This window comes from Gopherus evgoodei, unplaced genomic scaffold (genome assembly GCF_007399415.2).
Source record: "Gopherus evgoodei ecotype Sinaloan lineage unplaced genomic scaffold, rGopEvg1_v1.p scaffold_34_arrow_ctg1, whole genome shotgun sequence".
Classification (NCBI taxonomy): domain Eukaryota; kingdom Metazoa; phylum Chordata; order Testudines; family Testudinidae; genus Gopherus; species Gopherus evgoodei.
The window spans coordinates 2,109,959-2,127,982 of NW_022060016.1; the positions used below are offsets into that span (position 1 = coordinate 2,109,959).

General features: G+C 54.9%; 1 protein-coding gene across 1 annotated transcript in view; it reads left to right on the forward strand.

Moving 5' to 3' along the window:
- Window positions 1-18,024, forward strand: part of DLL3 (delta like canonical Notch ligand 3) — a 298,037-nt gene that overhangs the window by 62,249 nt on the left and 217,764 nt on the right. The window contains exons 6-7 of the mRNA XM_030544684.1: window positions 1,618-1,834; window positions 14,858-15,524. Coding sequence (XP_030400544.1) covers window positions 1,618-1,834; window positions 14,858-15,524 — 884 coding nt within the window. The remainder of the gene's footprint in view (window positions 1-1,617; window positions 1,835-14,857; window positions 15,525-18,024) is intronic.

Here is an 18,024-nt window from a genome sequence, read left to right on the forward strand (position 1 = left end):
TATTCCATGGTGTGACCTGAATGGAAAACAGTTAGCCCAAGCCAGAATGTCCTTGTATGACACACACTGAATATTTTCTGCTATTTCCCATCTCACTCCTCCTGCCACATTAACGTTTTGCTTTGTCTGGCCACTGCTGCACATGGGAGACTTAAAAGCCGCATTTAAGACGAGGGCCCTGTCGCGTCGGGCGCTGCCCAGACACAGAGTGACCGAGATCGGGGCCCCGTCGCACCAGGCGCTGTCCAGACACACAGTGACCGAAATCGGGCCCCGTCGCACCGGGTGCTGCCCAGACACACAGTGAGCGAGATCATGGCCCCGTTGCACCAGGTGCTGCCCAGACAGAGTGAGAGCCAGTCCCTGTCCTGAAGAGCACAGTTGAAATAGACAGGACAGAGAGAGGAAGAATTATTCTCCCCGTTTTACAGAAGGTAAACTGAGGCACCAAGGGGTTTTCGATGGTAAGGGACCTCTTTGGTCATCTAGTCTAGCCTCCTGCATCAACTCTGGCCATGGAGGACTGAGGCTAGCTCCACACACAGATTTTGTCCTGATGTGACAATGCCAGTTAGGGGTACGGTTTCATTTGTTAACCTGATATAGTTATCCTGCGTCAACCCAGAGTGTGGAGTAGTTATAGCGGGATAAATGTGCTTTATACCAGGGTAGCTTATTCCCCTTCCTGTTTGGGTATGAGCACCTTTATCCCGGCATAACTGCAGCCACTCTTGGAGTGGTACAGCTTTAATAAGGCTTAGTTACCTATTAGATATGTTACGGTAGCACCGAAGAACCTCGGTCATGGACCAAAAGGCCCCCCCATTATGCCAGGCACTGTAAGTTTATTGCTATTAGGTATATTACAGTAGCGCCTAGGCACCCCAGGCATGGAGCAGGACCCCACTGTGCAGGTGCTGTACATTTGTATTCCTATTAGGTGTGCTCATTGTGGCAGGGGCTGTACTTAGGCAGAGCAAGGAGCCAGCCCCCACTCCAAAGAGCTGTCAAGCAAAATAGTTCGAGCAGGACAATTTATGTGCATTCACAAAGCTTTAAGACTCAGGTCTTCAGAGGTATTCAGGCGCCTAATTCCCATGGGAGTTAGGATCCTGCGTACGTCCGAGGACGTGGGCCTCAAAGACCTGCCTAGGGAGTCTGCGGCAGAGCTGGGAATAGCACAGTGACCACCCGAAGATGTAGAAATGAGGTTGAGGTAGTGACAGTGCTCAGGGGTGTGAAAAAGCCACCGCTCTGCCCACCTCACCCCCTAGGATGCTCCCGTCAGGCTAGCGGCAGCCGCTCGGGGAGGTGGTTTTCCTATCCCCTTCCCGTCGCTCTCGGCTGTGACTGCACTGCGCGGTTCCGCTGCATCGCTCCGCCAGTGCCGGAGCTCTGCCAGGACAGCCCCCATAGCATCGACAAGCTCCGAGCCCCAGCACAGCATCTTCCCCGGAAGGGCAGCTTTCTCCTGACGAGGAGCCGGGATGGTCACAGCACCTGTCCGCGCGAGCTCCCTGGATCCATTGGGTGCTCGTTCGGCCTCTCCTGCTGGTTATGGCTTTAAATCTAGAACCCGCTGCTTCTTTCTCTCTCCCTCCCTCCCTCTGCTCCCAGGATCTGGAGAACGACTACAAGTGCACCTGCCCCCAGGGGTTCTACGGGAAGAACTGCGAGATCAGCGCCATGACCTGCGCTGACGGGCCCTGCTTCAACGGAGGCACCTGCGCCGAGAAGCCCACGGGCGGCTACACCTGCCACTGCCCCTTGGGTTACCACGGCTCCAACTGTGAGAAGAAGATTGACCGGTGCACCAGTAACCCGTGTCTGAACAGTAAGGGCCACGCTGCTTTCTTCTCTGGGCTCAGGGGTGAAGGCAGCATGCAGGCCTGGGAGGGATGTGGGGAGAACTGGTGTTTGCTGGGTCGTCCTGCTCTCTTCTTCCCAAAGCTTCTGAGCGGGCGGTGACACAAAGCCACTGGGTGGGTCTCACCTCACTTAACCAGGGCCCGGGGGTTTGCTGCTGGAGAAGCCCTGGTCTGAATGGAAAGTGGGCTGGAATCTCTACGCCATCCCCTGATGTTTCCCAGGGTGGGTCCAGAAAATCCCTGAATGGAGCGGAACAGATCCTCTCTATGCAGATCCCCAAGACACTAGAATATGACTCTGCCCAAAGCAGAGGCGTGGTTCAATTCCCTGCTTTGCCATTGATCCCCTGTATGACACTGAGAATGTCACTTCATCTGTGCCTCAGTTTCCCCATATGTAAAACGGGGTAATAATCCTTCCATTTGTCTATTTAGATTGTAAATTCTTAGGACATGGCCGTGTCTACATCGAGACCTATTCTGGGACAAGCCAGGCTTTGGATTTGAAGGGCTAGCGCTGTTCTGAAATAGCGGTTAAGGAGATTAGGATGAGGTTTAGAGCAGCAGTTTCTTGGCACCCCACAGGATGTTGGTGGGGGGCAGGGTTAGCTATCTCTCAGGCACACACAGAGCAAGGGCTGTTCTCCCTCGGCAGGCTGAGTGCAGTGGTTCTCAGCCAAGGTAACCCCAGGGGTCTTCTGGGCTACGTCAACTTATCTAGAGATTGGCCTCGTTTTACAGCAAGCTATGTAAAAAGCGCTAGCAAGGTCAGTACAAATGACAATTTCATGCAGACGAATGGAGAAAGCCAATGATTCTCCAGTAGCAGCGCGCTGGGACGCTTTGGGAATTTGACATCTGATTTTGCAGGCAAGTCATTTTGAAGTGAGGTGTCATTTGGGGGTGCGCAAGACCCAGTCAGACTCTTAAAAGGGGTCCCGTAGGCTGGAAAGGTGGTGTGCAGTGCAGTAGGGTGGCTGGCTTTTTCCTGTGAGGGTTCCCAAAAAAGGGGGGGAAATGTTTTCTGCCAAAAATTCAGAAAAGAAAGAAACAAACAAGAACAAAAAAAAAAGGGCAGTTTTGGGGGGTGTTTCATTTGTTCTTTCCCCTTCTCCCCCCCCCCCCGAAAAGTATTTGAAGGGAGCTCTGAAGACCCACATAATATCTCTCACATTGATAAATTGAAAAATCTGGTTGATGGAAAATTACTACCAGTTTCTCCTGATCCACTCCCATTCCTGCACACCTGGTGTGTCTTTTCTGACATCTACATTAAGAGCTCTCTGGAGGGAGGACTATATTTTGAGTGTCTATACAGCACCTGACACAACTGGGGCCTGGTCCATGGCTGGGTGGGTGGGCCTGCCTCCACACTACTGTAATACACCTAATAGCCATAAAAAAATGCACAGTATCTAGTGCAATGAGGTCATGGCCCATGACTGAGTCGCCTAGATGCTACCAAATACACCTAATCACAATAAAAATGTACAGCGTCTGACACAATGGGGTCCTGATCAATTACTAGGATGTCTAGGAGCTACTGTAATACACCTAATAGCCATAAAAATGTTCTACACCTGGCAGCATTGAGTCCTGGTCCATGACTGAAGCTCCTAGCTGCTACTGTAGTACGTGTAATTACAACAGAAATGTACAACACGCAACACAATGGGGTCCTGAGCCACGATAGGCTCCTAAGTGCTACCGTAATACACCTAATAGCCATAAAATTAGCAGCCCTTTGCACAATAAGGACCATCCTTGACTGGGGCTCCTAAGTGCTCCCATCGTAGAAGCAACAGCCCTACACCACACGCTGGAGAGGAGCTGCTCAATAGGTACTGTGGTCTAGTGGGTAGAGCACTGGACTGGGCCTTTGGAGACGTAGGTTCTAGTCCCACTTCTGCCATTGCCTTGCTGCGTGTCCTTGGGCAAGTCCCTTTTCTTCCTCCGTGCCTCAGTTTCCTCTCCCACACGTCAGAGAATCCAAGGCCAGACGGCGTCCTTGTGATCATCTGTCGCTGACCTCCTGTATAACCCAAGCGCTAAGACTGCTCTGAATTAGTTCTTAAAATCATAGAAGATTAGGGTTGGAAAAGACCTCAGGCGGTATCTAGTCCAACCCCCTGCTCAAAGCAGGACCAACCCCAACTAAATCATCCCAGCCAGGGCTTTGTCAAGCCTGACCTTAAAAACCTCTAAGGAAGGAGATTCCACCACCTCCCTAGGGAACCCATTCCAGTGCTTCACCACCCTCCTAGTGAAATAGTGTTTCCTAATATCCAACCCAAACCTCCCCCACTGCAACTTGAGACCATTGCTCCTTGTTCTTCTTCGAGTGCTTGCTCATATTGATTCCAATTAGGTGTGTGCGTGCTGCGTGCACGTTCGTTGAAAGATTTTTACCCTAGCAACACTCGGTGGGTTGGCTGGGCGCCCCCTGGAGTGGTGCCTCTATGGCGCCAGATATATACCCCTGCCGACCCAACCGCCCCTCAGTTCCTTCTTACCGCCCGTGTCGGTCGTTGGAACAGTGGAGTGCGGTTGTACTGACCTCCACCTCCCTAGCTACTCGTAGTTCTCTAGGTTTTTTTTGGTGTATATAGTTCAAAGTTATATAGTTTTAGTTAATTTTTATCGTTCATAGTTAGTGTATAGTTAAGAGGGATTCGGGGATTAGCCCCTTCCCCGCACCCGGTGCCGGAGCCCATGCCCGGTTCACCGGGTTTCAAACCGTGCTCGGCCTGCCATAAGCCGATGCCGACAGGAGATCCACGCGACTCCTGCCTTAAGTGCCTCGGGAAATCTCACCCGACAGATAAGTGTCGCATTTGCAAGGCTTTTAATCCGAGAACAAAAAAAGAGCAGGACTTTCGGCTAGAACAGCTCTCATGGAGGCGGCTCTTACCCCTCCGCCTTCGGCACCGAGCGCCGGTCAATCGGTGGGCAGACGCTCGTCCTCGGCACCGGACCGCGCCGGTACTGCCAAGGCCTCTCGGCACCAGCCGTCGGCAGCACCGAAGTCGATTCAGCACCGCTCCCTCTCCCCAAAGTCGAGAAAGCCTAAGACTCCTGCTGCTTCCATGCCACCTGCACTGCAGCCAGAGAGCTCGTCTAAGTCGGATCCCCCGGCATTGATGCCTGCCGCAGCACTGACGACGTCGGCACTATCGATTCTGGTCCCACAAGGGCCGTCGAGGCCGGTGCCTGTCAGCTCCCCGGCGCGAGCCGTGGTTGAGCTTACTATTCCGTCCACGCCGGAGACGTTCTCAACGGCGAGGGATCTGATTGCCATGACAGAGTCGATGCTGCCTCAACCCCCGGCACTGCCGGTGCAAGTAATACAGTCTATCGGCAAGCCTGCCTTGATAAGACCATCCTCTGTCGGCACAGCAGAGCGGCACCGTTCACGATCACGGTCCCGCAGACGTTCCAGGTCCCGTCGGCACTCCCACTCCCGACGCCGCTCGCAGTCCCAGTACCGTTCTCCTCCTCGGTACCGGTCGCTATCGTAGCACCGGTCGGTATCCCATTCGCCGGCCACTGCTCTCGGCACCATTCCAGCTCCCGGCACTGCGACTCCCATATCCGCTCCCGACAGTGAGCCTCGAGATCTCAGTCGACTTCCCGGCACCATTCCTGTCGCAGGTCCCGATCTCGTTCCCGGTACTGGTATGCCTCCCGGTACCGGTCCTCAGTGCCGAGTAGAGCAAGGTTCGCTAGAGACAGAGACTCTGACCAGGGCTTTTCAGCACCTCCATGGCCATCCAGACACGCATCAGTGTCATCTCACCCGGACAGCTCTTATGCTCAGGACCGCGATTCTGATGTGCCCACCAGAGTCTTCCAAGAGACCCAGGCCCAGGACCATGGACCCCATCAGTGATCTTTCTGGACCCCTTGGGCGTACCACCAGGCCCAAGGCGTACCAGTAGTTCTGTCCCACTCTGTCTCATCAGAGCACCGAGTGCCAGAGGCGATGGTTAGCCGTCCCCTTCCGACTGCTACGGAGGAAGCCCCAGTTCACCCACCGGACTCCCAAGTTCCACTGGAGCAGGAGGTTGCCCAAGAGCAAGAGGCCACACAGGACCCGCTCGTCGCCGGCATCTCCTCTTCCTCTTCTCCAGATGAGGCAGTGACAGGAACATCCTCCTCGGGCCCTCCTCCAATCGACCTGAGAGCCCATCAGGACCTCCTGAGGACGGTAGCACTCAATATGAACGTCCAGGTGGAGGAGGTTCCAGAGGTAGAGGACCCAGTAGTGGACATTCTATCGGCGGATGCCCCCACTAGAGTGGCCCTACTGTTTATTCGGACCGTCCAGGCAAATGCCGATACTATATGGCAGCCCCAGCCTCTATCCCTCCTGCGGCCAGGGGAGTCGAGCGTAAATATATAGTGCCCTCTAAAGGGTACGCGTACTTGTATGTCCATCCTCCTCCCTGCTCACAAGTCATCCAGTCCATTAATGAGAGGGAACGGCATGGCCAGCAGGCACCAGCCCCGAAATCGAAGGAGGCTAGGCGAATGGACCTACTCGGCCGCAAAGTATACTCGGCAGAGGCCCTACAGCTCTGGGTGGCAAATCAACAAGCCTTGCTTAGCCACTGTAATTATAACCCTAGGTGGTGGTGGGTAAGCTTATGGAGCTTCTCCCTCAAGACTCCCGCCAAGAGTTCGCTGCCCTCTTAGAGGAAGGGAAAAAGGTGGCCAGAACTTCCCTCCAGGCCTCGTTGGATGCAGCAGACTCAGCAGCCAGGACTCTGGCCTCGGGTGTTGCCATGGGGCGCATCTCATGGCTTCAGGTGTCAAACTTCCCACCGGATCTGCAGTATACTATTCAGGACTTGCCATTTGATGGTAAAGGCCTCTTCTCGGAAAAGACTGACCCCAGGCTGCAAAGCCTGAAGGACAACAGGGTCATAATGCGCTCTCTCGGCATGCATACGCCGGTGACCCAACGCAAGCCTTTCCGTCCCCAGCCTCACCGCCCATATACTGTGTCTAGACAAAGACAGGACTTTGGCAGGCAGCGCGGCCGAGGTGGTCGCAGACGACCATCAGGACCCCAAGGGGGCCAAAATCAAGGTCCGTTGAAACCACCACCGGGACCAAAGACAAACTTTTGAAGGTGCGCCCAAGGGCAGCGTACTAGTTACAGGCCAGGATCCCTCTCCTCCCCTCTCCAGCCATCTCTCCTACTTCCTCCCGGCGTGGTCCCAGTTAACTTCAGATCGCTGGGTCCTACGCATGGGGGAGTATGGGTACCACCTCCAATTTATTTCAACCCCACCCTCCCACCCTCCAACCCTGTCCCTCTTCAGGGACCTCTCTCATGAGCAATTCCTCTTACAAGAGGTGCGTACGCTCCTCACCATAGGAGCTATAGAGGAGGTACCGATGGACGAAAGGGGCAAGGGGTTTTGCTCCCGTTATTTCCTAATCCCCAAGTCGAAGGGAGGTCTCAGACCTATCCTAGACCTGCGAGGACTCAACTAGTTTATGATAAAGTTGAAGTTCCGCATGGTATCCCTGGGGACCATTATCCCATCCTTGGATCCTGGAGACTGGTACGCCGCCCTCGATATGAAGGATGCGTACTTTCACATCTTTCCTCCGCACAGGAGATACGTCCGCTTTGTAGCCAACCATCAGCGCTTCCAGTTTACGGTCCTGCCGTTTGGCCTTTCCACAGCCCCAAGGGTATTTACAAAGTGTATGGCTGTAGTCGCCGCCTACCTCCGCCGATATCAGATACACGTTTTTCCGTATCTGGACGATTGGCTCATCCGAGGGGCCTCCGAGACACAAGTCACTCAGCATGTGGGCATCATCAAGGACCTATTCACTCGTCTAGGCCTGATGATCAATATAGAAAAATCCACTCTGGTTCCCACGGAGAGGTTAGACTTCATAGGAGCTATCCTGGACTGCAGTCTAGCCAGAGCCTGCTTACCGCAGCCGTGGTTTCAGGCAACAATCATCTGAGCAATCATCCGAGGTCTACAGAATTTCCCGATGACCTTGGCTTGCACTTGTCTCGGTCTTCTGGGTCAACATGGCTGCCTGCATGTTTGTAACCAAACATGCCAGGCTCCGCCTCCGTCCTCTCCAAGTTTGGCTCAACTCGGTATACCACCTGGGCAGGGACCCAATAGACACGATAGTCACCATTCCCCCGAGCACTCTAGGCTCCCTAGAATGGTGGCTAACTCCCTCCCTGGTGTGTGCAGGGATGCTGTTCCATCCGCCACAACCCTCAATGTCCCTGACGACAGACGCGTCCTCTCTCGGCTGGGGTGCTCACCTTGGTCACCTTCGTACTCAAGGCCTTTGATCATCTCAGGAGCTGGCATTACATATAAATGTCTGAGAACTGAGAGCAGTCCGCCTGGCGTGCCAGGCGTTCCAGCAACAGTTACGAGACTGTTGTATCTCAGTGTTTACAGACAACACAAAGGCCATGTACTACATAAACAAACAGGGAGGGACACGATCCTCCCCCCTTTGTCAGGAGGCCATCCAACTCTGGGACTTTTGCATAGCCCACTTGATAGATCTGGTAGCGTCCTTTCTCCCAGGCGTTCGGAACACTCTGGCGGATCAACTCAGCAGGTCTTTCCTGTCTCATGAGTGGTTAATCCGCCCGGACATTATTCATTCTGTTTTCCAGAAGTGGGGATTTCCCCACATAGACCTCTTCGCTTCCCACGAGAACAGGAAATGCCAGATGTTCTGTTCCTTCCAAGGTCTTTCCCCGGGATCGATCTCGGACGCTTTCCTGATGCCGTGGAAGAGCCAGCTCCTTTATGCCTTCCCACCGTTCCCGCTGGTTCACAAGGTCCTGCTGAAACTCTGCAGGGACAAAGCGCGCATCATCATGATCGCTCCAGCGTGGCCCAGGCAGCACTGGTACACCACGTTGCTCGACCCGTCGATAGCCAACCCAATTACCCTGCCACTCCACTCAGACCTCATAACCCCGAACCACGGCAGACTTCGCCACCCGGACCTGCAGGGTCTTCACCTCATGGCGTGGCTGCTGCGTGGCTAAACCAGTCCGAGTTATGTTGCTCTATCTCAGTACAATACGTTCTCCTGGGTAGCAGGAAAGCTTCCACCCGGTCAACGTATCTGGCCAAGTGGAAGCGTTTCTCCTGCTGGTGTGAAACGCTTAATCTTATTCCCACTGAGGTCTCGATCCCCTCTATTTTGGACTACCTCTGGTCTCTCAAACAGCAGGGCCTAGCAGTATCATCACTGAGGGTGCACTTGGCGGCCATCTCTACCTTCCACCCAGGCGAAGGTGGCTGTTCCGTGTTCTCACAGCCTATGGTTTCGAGGTTCGTCAAGGGCTTGGAGTGCTTATACCCCCAAGTACGCCACCCAGCCCCGACCTGGGACCTCAACCTGGTTTTAACCAGACTTACGTCTCCCCCATTCGAGCCGTTAGCAACCTGCTCGCTACTATACCTGTCGTGGAAGACAGCTTTCCTCGTAGCCATTACATTGGCCAAACGAGTCTCCGAGCTTAGGGTTCTTATGGTGGATCCGCCACACGCTGTGTTCCACAAGGACAAGGTGCAGTTGCGACCACACCCGGCATTCCTCCCTAAGGTGGTTTCGGCCTTTCATGTTAACCAGGACATCTTCCTCCCGGTCGTCTTCCCGAAGCCACACTCAATGCGACGGGAGCAACAATTGCACTCCCTGGGCGTCCGTAGAGCGCTCGCATTTTATATGAGCAGACAAAACCCTTTTGTAAAACACCCCAACTCTTTGTCGCAGTAGCAGACTGAACGAAAGGCCTACCTGTTTCCTCTCAGAGGATCTCATCTTGGGTGACGGCATGCAGCCGCACTTGTTATGATTTGGCTCATATTTCCCCAAGCCACATCACCGCGCATTCTACCAGAGCTCAGGCTTCATCTGCCGCCTTCCTGGCTCGTGTGCCTATCCAGGAAATATGTTGCGCAGCTACCTGGTCCTCAGTCCACACCTTTGCTTCGCATTATGCTCTGGTTCAACAGTCCAGAGATGGTGCAGCCTTTGGCTCAGCAGTGTTACACTCTGCAACATCTCACTCCGACCCCACCGCCTAGGTAAGGCTTGGGAGTCACCTAACTGGAATGGATATGAGCAAGCACTCGAAGAAGAAAAGACGGTTACTCACCTTTGTAACTGTTGTTCTTTGAGATGTGTTGCTCATATCCATTCCAAACCCGCCCTCCTTCCCCACTGTCGCAGTAGCCGGCAAGAAGGAACTGAGGGGGTGCTGGGTCGGCAGGGGTATATATCCAGCACCATAGCGGCACCACTCCAGGGGGGGCCCAGCCAACCCACCGAGTGTTGCTAGGGTAAAAATCTTCCGATGAACATGCACGCGGCACGCACACACCTAACTCGAATGGATATGAGCAACACATCTCGAAGAACAACAGTTACAAAGGTGAGTAACCGTCTTTTCTGTCATCTGCCCCCACTAAGAACAGCCGAGCTCCATCCTCTTTGGACCCCCCTTCAGGTAGTTGAACGCAGCATTCAAATCCCTCCTCACTCTTCTCTTCTGCAGACTAAATAACCCCAGTTCCCTCAGCCTCTCCTCGTAACTCATGTGTCCCAGCCCCCTGATCATTTTCGTTGCCCTCCGTTGGACTCTCTTCAGCAGGACCTTGTTAACCAGCACAATTTGTCCACATCCCTTCTGTAGTGTGGGGCCCAAAACTGGACACAATACTCCAGATGTGGCCTCACCAGTGCCGAATAGAGGGGAATGATCATGTCCCTCGATCTGCTGGGAATGCTCCTACTAATACAGCCCAATATGCCGTTAGCCTTCTTGGTAACAAGGGCAACCTGCTGACTCATATCCAGCTTTTCGTCCACTGTGATCCCCAGGTCCTTTTCTGCAGAACTGCTGCTCAGCCAGTCGGTCCCCAGTCTGTAGCAGTGAATGGGATTCTTCCTTCCTAAGTGCAGGACTCTGCACTTGTCCTTGTTGAACCTCATCAGATTTCTGGTTTGAACTAGAGCAGATCTTCTAGGGAGGAAAAAACATCCAGTCTCGATTGGTGTATGAGCTCATGAGCTCTTCGGGGCAAGGGCTGCGCCTCTGTCTGTGCAGCACCCGGCACAATGGGGCCTGCAGCTGGTGCTGGAATTCTGCTAGTAGGTTGAAGCTGAACCGCCCCAATAGGGAAGGATTGTTCCAAAAGTTATCACTGACCTTCCGAAAGGGGGGGCTCAAAGAGGGTGAGGAAGCTCGTCAAAAAGGCCCTAAAATCTAACATGGCAAATGCTTAGATGGGAAGCTGCTTATACACACGGAGGAGAGTGCCAAGAGGCAAGCAAGCTGTGCATGAAAGAGATGCCACCCCCACCCCCAGGGGAGCTGAGAGCCACTCTGGGCTCTTCCGGGCTCTGGCGTGACTGGTAAGGTAAGGATCCAGCAAGCCAAATTGTGCCCTTGCTGGTGTGCTCAATCCAGGACGTCGATGGAGGTGTGGCACAGAAGGATGGTGGTAAATTGCAGAGGGGTCAGAGAAGAGCCATGAGAATGATCAAGGGATTGGGAAGCCTTCTAGTGAGAGGCTTAAGGAGCTCAATCTCTTTAGCTTAACAACGAGAAGGTTAAGAGGTGACTTGACCCCAGCCTACCCGTAGCCACGTGGGGAATAAGAATTTGATCCTGGGCTCGTCAGTCTAGCAGAGGAAGGTCGAACATGATCCAACAGCTGGAAGTTGAAGCTAGACACATTCAGGCTGGAAATGAGCTGTCAGTTTTTAACCGTGAGAGTGATTAACCACGGGAACACCTTGCCGAGAGGGGCGGCGGGTTCTTCATCGCTGGAAATTTTTAAATCAAGGCTGGATTTTTGTTTGAAAGGACCTGGTCTAATTCAAACAGGAATTACTTCAGCGAAGTCCTATGATCCTGTGCTACACAGGGGAGCCAGATGATCACAATGGGCCCGTCTGGCCTTGGAATCTGAGGCCCTGTGAAATGAGAAGCACTGGACAGAATTCTGTCTCCTGGGATAAGGGGCATGGCTGGGGAGAAGCACAGCTGGCTGGGGAGGGGAGAGGCGTGGCCAGCAACTCTACGTTACAACCAGGGCCGGCTTTACGCCGATTCACCTGATGCCCCAGAATTGGACCCCGCCCCGAAGAGGACCCCACGCCTAAGGGGACCCCGCTCCGGTGGTCTTCGGTGGCATTTCGGCGGCAGGGGGTCCTTCGGTGCTGCGGAAAACCTGGAGCGGACCTCCCCCGCCACCGAGTATTCCAATCAGGCCCCGTGGGTCATAAAGCCGGCCCTGGTTTACAACAGCCTTGGAGCTGCTCTGACTTCTGCTGGGATCAGCCAGCCCCAGGATCTGGATCGGGGGGAGGGTGGGTTGTAAATAGAGCAGTATCCAGCCATTGTTCTCCTTTTCCTCCTGCACTGTGCTCAAATGCAGCCCTGTGTTAGGGCTCAGTGCCCTAAAATCCTGCTCTCATACACCTAGGCATTGCACAGGGGTAACCAGGAGCAGCATTTACCCCAATGCTGGGAACAGGGCTAACCCTTCCTTTGGTGGTGCTGGTGATGATGAGATGATGAATCAGGAGCTGGACTACAATCCAGCTAATCCAGCTACTAGGAATGAGAAGTAGCAAAACCTCTGGGGGCTCAGAAGGGACTGATCTGGGACCTAAGCGGTTACGCCAGTGCCAGTCAGGACCCAGTGTGAAATGCTCTGGAGTTACAGCCCAAAGCAGGATCAGGCACCGTATCAGGATCTCCTAATAATCATCAGCCGATCTCAAAGCACTTTATAAAGAAGGTTGGTATCGTTATCCTCGTTTTACAGATGAGGAAACCGAGGCACAGAGCGACCGCAAAAGGAACTGATTTGCCTCTCACCCAGCAAGCAGAGCTGGAACTAGAAGACAAGACTAGAGGCCCAGCCCAGGTCTTGGGTCCCTAGGCCACACGACCATCTAACATTATAATTAGCTTTGCAGTAGAACTGAGGAGCCCCTATTGTGCTAGGCATTGTACGTTTTGATTGCTATTAGATATATTACTGTAATGTCTAGGGACACCCCCTCGCAGTCATAGCCCAGGGCTCCATTGTGCCAGGCACTGTGTGTGTGCATTGCTATTAGGTGTATTACGATAGAATCTAGGCACCTCAGTCATAGCCCAGGGCTCCATTGTGCCAGGTGCTGTATATTTTTATTGCTGTTGGGTGTATTACGATAGTGCCTAGGTGCCCCAGGACCCCATTGTGTCAGGTGCTGTATATTTTTATTGCTGTTGGGTGTATTATGGTAGTGCCTAGGTGCCCCAGGACCCCATTGCGTCAGGCGCTGTACAGACATGGAACAAAACACAGTCTCTTCCCTTAATCATGTCCTGCCCTGCGGTGAGCTGGGATCACAGGAACAGTTACCTTTGCATTTCCAGCTCCCTGTCACTTGTGTGGCTGGGGCAGCCAATGCCAGGGAAGATTTTTCTCGTGGCTTGTGGGGGGTGCCGTCTGGCTGTGACCTGCAGATCCCAGGGGGTTGTCTGACTGTGGCTTGTGGATCCTGAGTCAGGGGTGGGGGATCTGGCTGCAACGAGTGGATCCTGGCGCTGTCTGGCTGTGGCCTGCGGGTCCCAGGGGGGAGGGTGGGGAGTTATCTGGCTGTATTCCACCCAAGGGGGCACTCCATGCAGTCCTTTAAAAATAGAGGTGTTTGTATTACATCCCTGGTGCCTTGTTAACCAGTGAGACTCACTTCTGGAGGATGCTGGGGCCAGATCCCCAAGAGATACGAAACAATGTCGCTCCCATTGGAGTCACGGGGGGCCAGATTCCCACCTGGTGTAAATTGGCATTGCTCGGTGGAGCTGTGCCAGTTTACATCAGCCTAGGATCCAGCTAAGACAGTTCAGCGAGAGGCAGGGGTGTGTTTGGTGGAGGACGACGCTGAAGGTTTTTGTGCTTTAGGGCACAATCGGGTCACTTTTCCGGGATGGGAGGTGGGGTGCCAAGGGAGAGGTGAAGATTCCTCTTCTCCTACTGTGATGTTACAGCCCAGGTAGGTGGCAGTGGGATGGAAGGGAGCAGGGTTAGACCTTTCTGTGCAGCATCTGCCCTCGGTTACTTCCTGTGTCCTTACACTGCAGCTTCCCACTCCTTTGGGAAGGAGCAAACCCTCCCCTCAAAGCCAGGGAAGGGGCGGGCCGTTTGGCTGGGCGGAGTGTTGGTGGGTGAAGTGGGATCCTTCCCCTCCGGCTGGCTCAGATGGGGTGGCTGTTTGGCAGCATGCTCAGTGCTCAGGACACCGATGAGCCAGAGCTCCCCTCCAGAGATGGCAGATGGGGCAGGCTATGAGGGTGCAGAGGAAGGAGGGGCAGAAGCTCATACATTTTGTGGGGGAAATTTCAGCCTCTCTCGCTGCTCAGGCCAGGGACTTGGGACTCGGGACTCCTGGGTTCTATTCCCAGGCCTGGCACCTGTGGGACCTTGGATGAGCCATTTACAGCTCTGCCTGTTCCCCTGGCTCTGATTGGGGAAAGCAGATCACCTGAGATCTTGGTCTAATATTTGTGTACCATGCCCAGACCACATAGGATTGTCAGCTCATCTAGTCTGGCCTCCTGTGGCCCCCCAGCATTGACCCCAATAGCTCTAGTGAGACTGAAGCATTTCAGGCCTCGGGAGGCTGAAGGCAGAGACCAGGAGAGTCCGAGGTGCCCACAGTGCCCGGGGCCCTGCCGGGATGGGGAATAGTCTGGGTGGGTGGTGCCCTGACGGGCTGCACTCCATGTGCCAAGCGCAACAGGGCCCTGATCCGGAATGGAGCTAGAAGAGTCTGACCCTGGGGCATCCGTGGCAGAGTCCTGTCCCCCTGCCTTTGGCCCTGTGCCCGTGCCCACCAAATCCACCCCAGGCTCAGCCAGGGCCGGGCACCCCCTCGCCTGCCTGACTCGCTCCATCGCTTCCTCCTAGGTGGCCTCTGCCTGGACCTGGGCCGCCGGGTGCTCTGCAAATGCCGGCCGGGCTTCGCCGGCACCCGCTGCGAACGCAACATTGATGACTGCGCCTGCAACCCCTGCGTCAACGGCGGCACCTGCCTGGACGGGCCCAACAGCTACACCTGCTCCTGCACCCTGGGCTACGGCGGCAAGGACTGCAGCGTGCGGGTGGACGCCTGCGGCTCCAGCCCCTGCCTCAACAGCGGCACCTGCTACACCCACTTCTCCGGCCACATCTGCGAGTGCTCGGCCGGCTACATGGGCTCCAGCTGCGAGTTCAAGGTGCAGAGCCCCAGCCCGGCCAGCAGCCGGCGGCTGGCGGTCGACGACCCCTTCCCGATGGCCCTGGCCGTCTCCTTCGCCCTGGGGCTGGTGACCCTGGCCCTGGTGGCGTGCGCCGCCCTGGCGGTGCTGCGGCAGGTGAGGCAGGGCCGCAAGACGGGGAAGGGCGCCGTGCGGAATGACCTGGACACCATCAACAACCTGCAGGAGAGGGAAGGTTTCCTCATTGCACCCGGGCGGTTCAAGGTGCCCAACAAAGAGCCCAAGTTTGGCAGCGACGGGCTCCGGGACAAGTCCAACTGCAAGCGGAAACTGCTGGATCTCAGCGGGGACGCGGCCTGCAAGAAGAAGCCGGAGAAGTAAGTGACTGGGACTCCTTTACCTCGCATCTTGTGGGCCCAGCTCCCTTTCCCCAGGTCGGCGCTTGCGGGTTCTGTGTTTGCTGGAATCGGCGCCGCGCCTCCAGATTGGTGCGGCGCAGGTGTCGGCGAATAGGTGCAGATCGGTGGGGGCGGTGCGGTGGCTGGCGAGTCAGGGCGTGATGTCTGAAATCAGTGGGGTGTGTGTGTGTGTGGCGCTGCAGTCTTTGCCAACTGGGTACATGATTTCTGAAATCAGCCAGCCATTTGGCACATGATTTCTGAACTCAGCGGAGGTGCTGCGGTCACTGGCAATTCAGGGCCGTGAGTTCTGAAATCGGTGCGCTTCAGTAGGTGCGCTGCAATCACTGGCAACTCAGTGTGATTCAGTGGCACGTGCTGCAGTCGCTGGCAATTTGGGGTGGATTTCCGGATATCTTCACAGACATCAGTGTCGTTCGCCGTGCTGCAAAGCCTGGCTCTCAGAATTGCTGGGTGCTCCCAGCTTGAGTTGAAATAAAGGGGCAGTCCAGGTGTTTAGCACCTCTGTTAATCAGGACCTTGCGGCCTGGGTCAAATTCAGCCCTGGCGTAAGAGGGCGCAGCTTCCACTGATGTCAATGAGAATTGCCCCAGGTCGGAATCTTGCACCATGTCCCTGTGGCGTGCTCAGCTGGCATCAGTGCAGTGAATCAGGCACTGCAGATCTCCGTGGAGTGTTCTCTGAAGTGTAGGGTGGCGATGCAGTAGTTACACTGCCGGTCAGTGCAGATTTTGATTGCAGTGGGCTGATTTCACTGGCTATGCAATCAGTGCAATCAGTCTACTGCAATCAGTGTAGCGTAGCAACTCAGGGCAGCTCTCTGTTGCAAGGCAGGACTCTGGATAGTGGGCGAAATCAGCCTCCTGCACCAGTCATTGCAATTCAGTGCGGATCTCCATTGCAGTGGGCTGATTTCAGTGGCTGAGCATCAACAGTGCACTGCAGTCAGTGAAATCGATCCGCTTTTATCAGCACACTGTTGCAACGCAGCGTGGCTCTCGATCATTGGGAGCTGATTTCACTGCCTGTGCAATCAGGATGGCACTGCATTCAGTGGAATCACTCCACTGCATTTGAGATCTGCACTGGCGTGCTGACTGCAGAGCCCTACTGATTGACCAGCCTGGGAACTCAGTCCCTTGAAATCGGCACGCACCAGTGCAGTCCTCCCCCTGTTGCAACTCTGCAGAGCTGCACAGCATGTTGTGTTGCCATCTTGTGCATGGGGGATCAGCTGCAGAGTTTGCCTCTGGGGCTGAGGGGTGTCCGTGCAGATGAGAGGTTTGTAATGAACACGGGGGAATTTTGCCTGTTGAATTTTAGCAGCAGCGGAAGGCCTCAGCCTATGTAAAAACAGACGTCCCTTTGTACAAATTATAACTGACATTTAGAAGAAGGCAAAGGGGGGTTTCTGTCTGTTGAAAGAGTGTGTCGAAATGGCCTTACTGCAGCTCTGTCTTAGGCAGCAGCATTGACGGGAAGAGCCGGGGGGGAAGCTGAATCTCAGGACGAGCTGCTCGAAGCTGAGATCCACTGGGCTGGGAATGGGCTTCGTAATGGACGGGGTGTGAGGGCGGTTTAAAATCAGGCTGGACAAAGGCTTGGAGATGGCACGGGCCAGAGGGACCCTGCACTTGCTAAGGGATGTGGATTGAAGGGGGCTTAAATATGCTTGGAGCCCAGGCTTAGTATTGACAGAAGTTAGAAACCCCATCAAGTCACTGAGACCAGCTCGTGCTGCTCTGAGGGCCGCCCCATCACTCCTTGAGCACAAGGAGAATCCCCAGTAGTGGGATTGGGGTCTATGACACACAGCAGAGAGGTTCTGATTCCAGCCAGTCGAAGGCGGCAGCAGCAGCAGTGTAAGCTGCATCCTTGAGTGTGTTTGAGCCCTGCCACCTACTGGATGCAATTGGAGCTGCCTCATCATGGGTCATAAACCCTCTACTGCGTGCAGAGCGTCCCTTTTAGGCCGAGCAGCGAGAAGGGGCAGGGGCAGAGCTGGGCTTGTGGAGCAGAAGGATCGTGCTGTGCGCCTGTGACGGTCCAAGCATGGAGCTTAGGTGCTCCCGTGAGGCTGTAGCCAGACAGGGGTTTACTTTGGCAGACTTGCTGGAATGACACGGCAGAGGAGAACAGCAGCGCATGTGCTCGTGTCTTGCCTGCGAATAGCAAGGAGGCAAGTCCCTTCCCGGTCACTGTGGCCAAACAACTCCAGCTCCTGCTAGTCTAGGAGTCCCCATTCACCCAGCAAGGGGAAGGCAGGCTGGCCTGGAACATTCATTTCCTGCCTCTGAGCTGCTCCAGGCAAAGCAGTGCAGTCGCCCTGGGCCTCGGTTTACCTGCGGGATAGCCATGCTTCCCTGCCTCCTGGGGGCGCTGTGGTGCCCCGTCCATCCACGCTGGCAGCTGTATCAGACCGAGAGAGGTGTGAATCCTTGATCCTGACTCTTAGGGG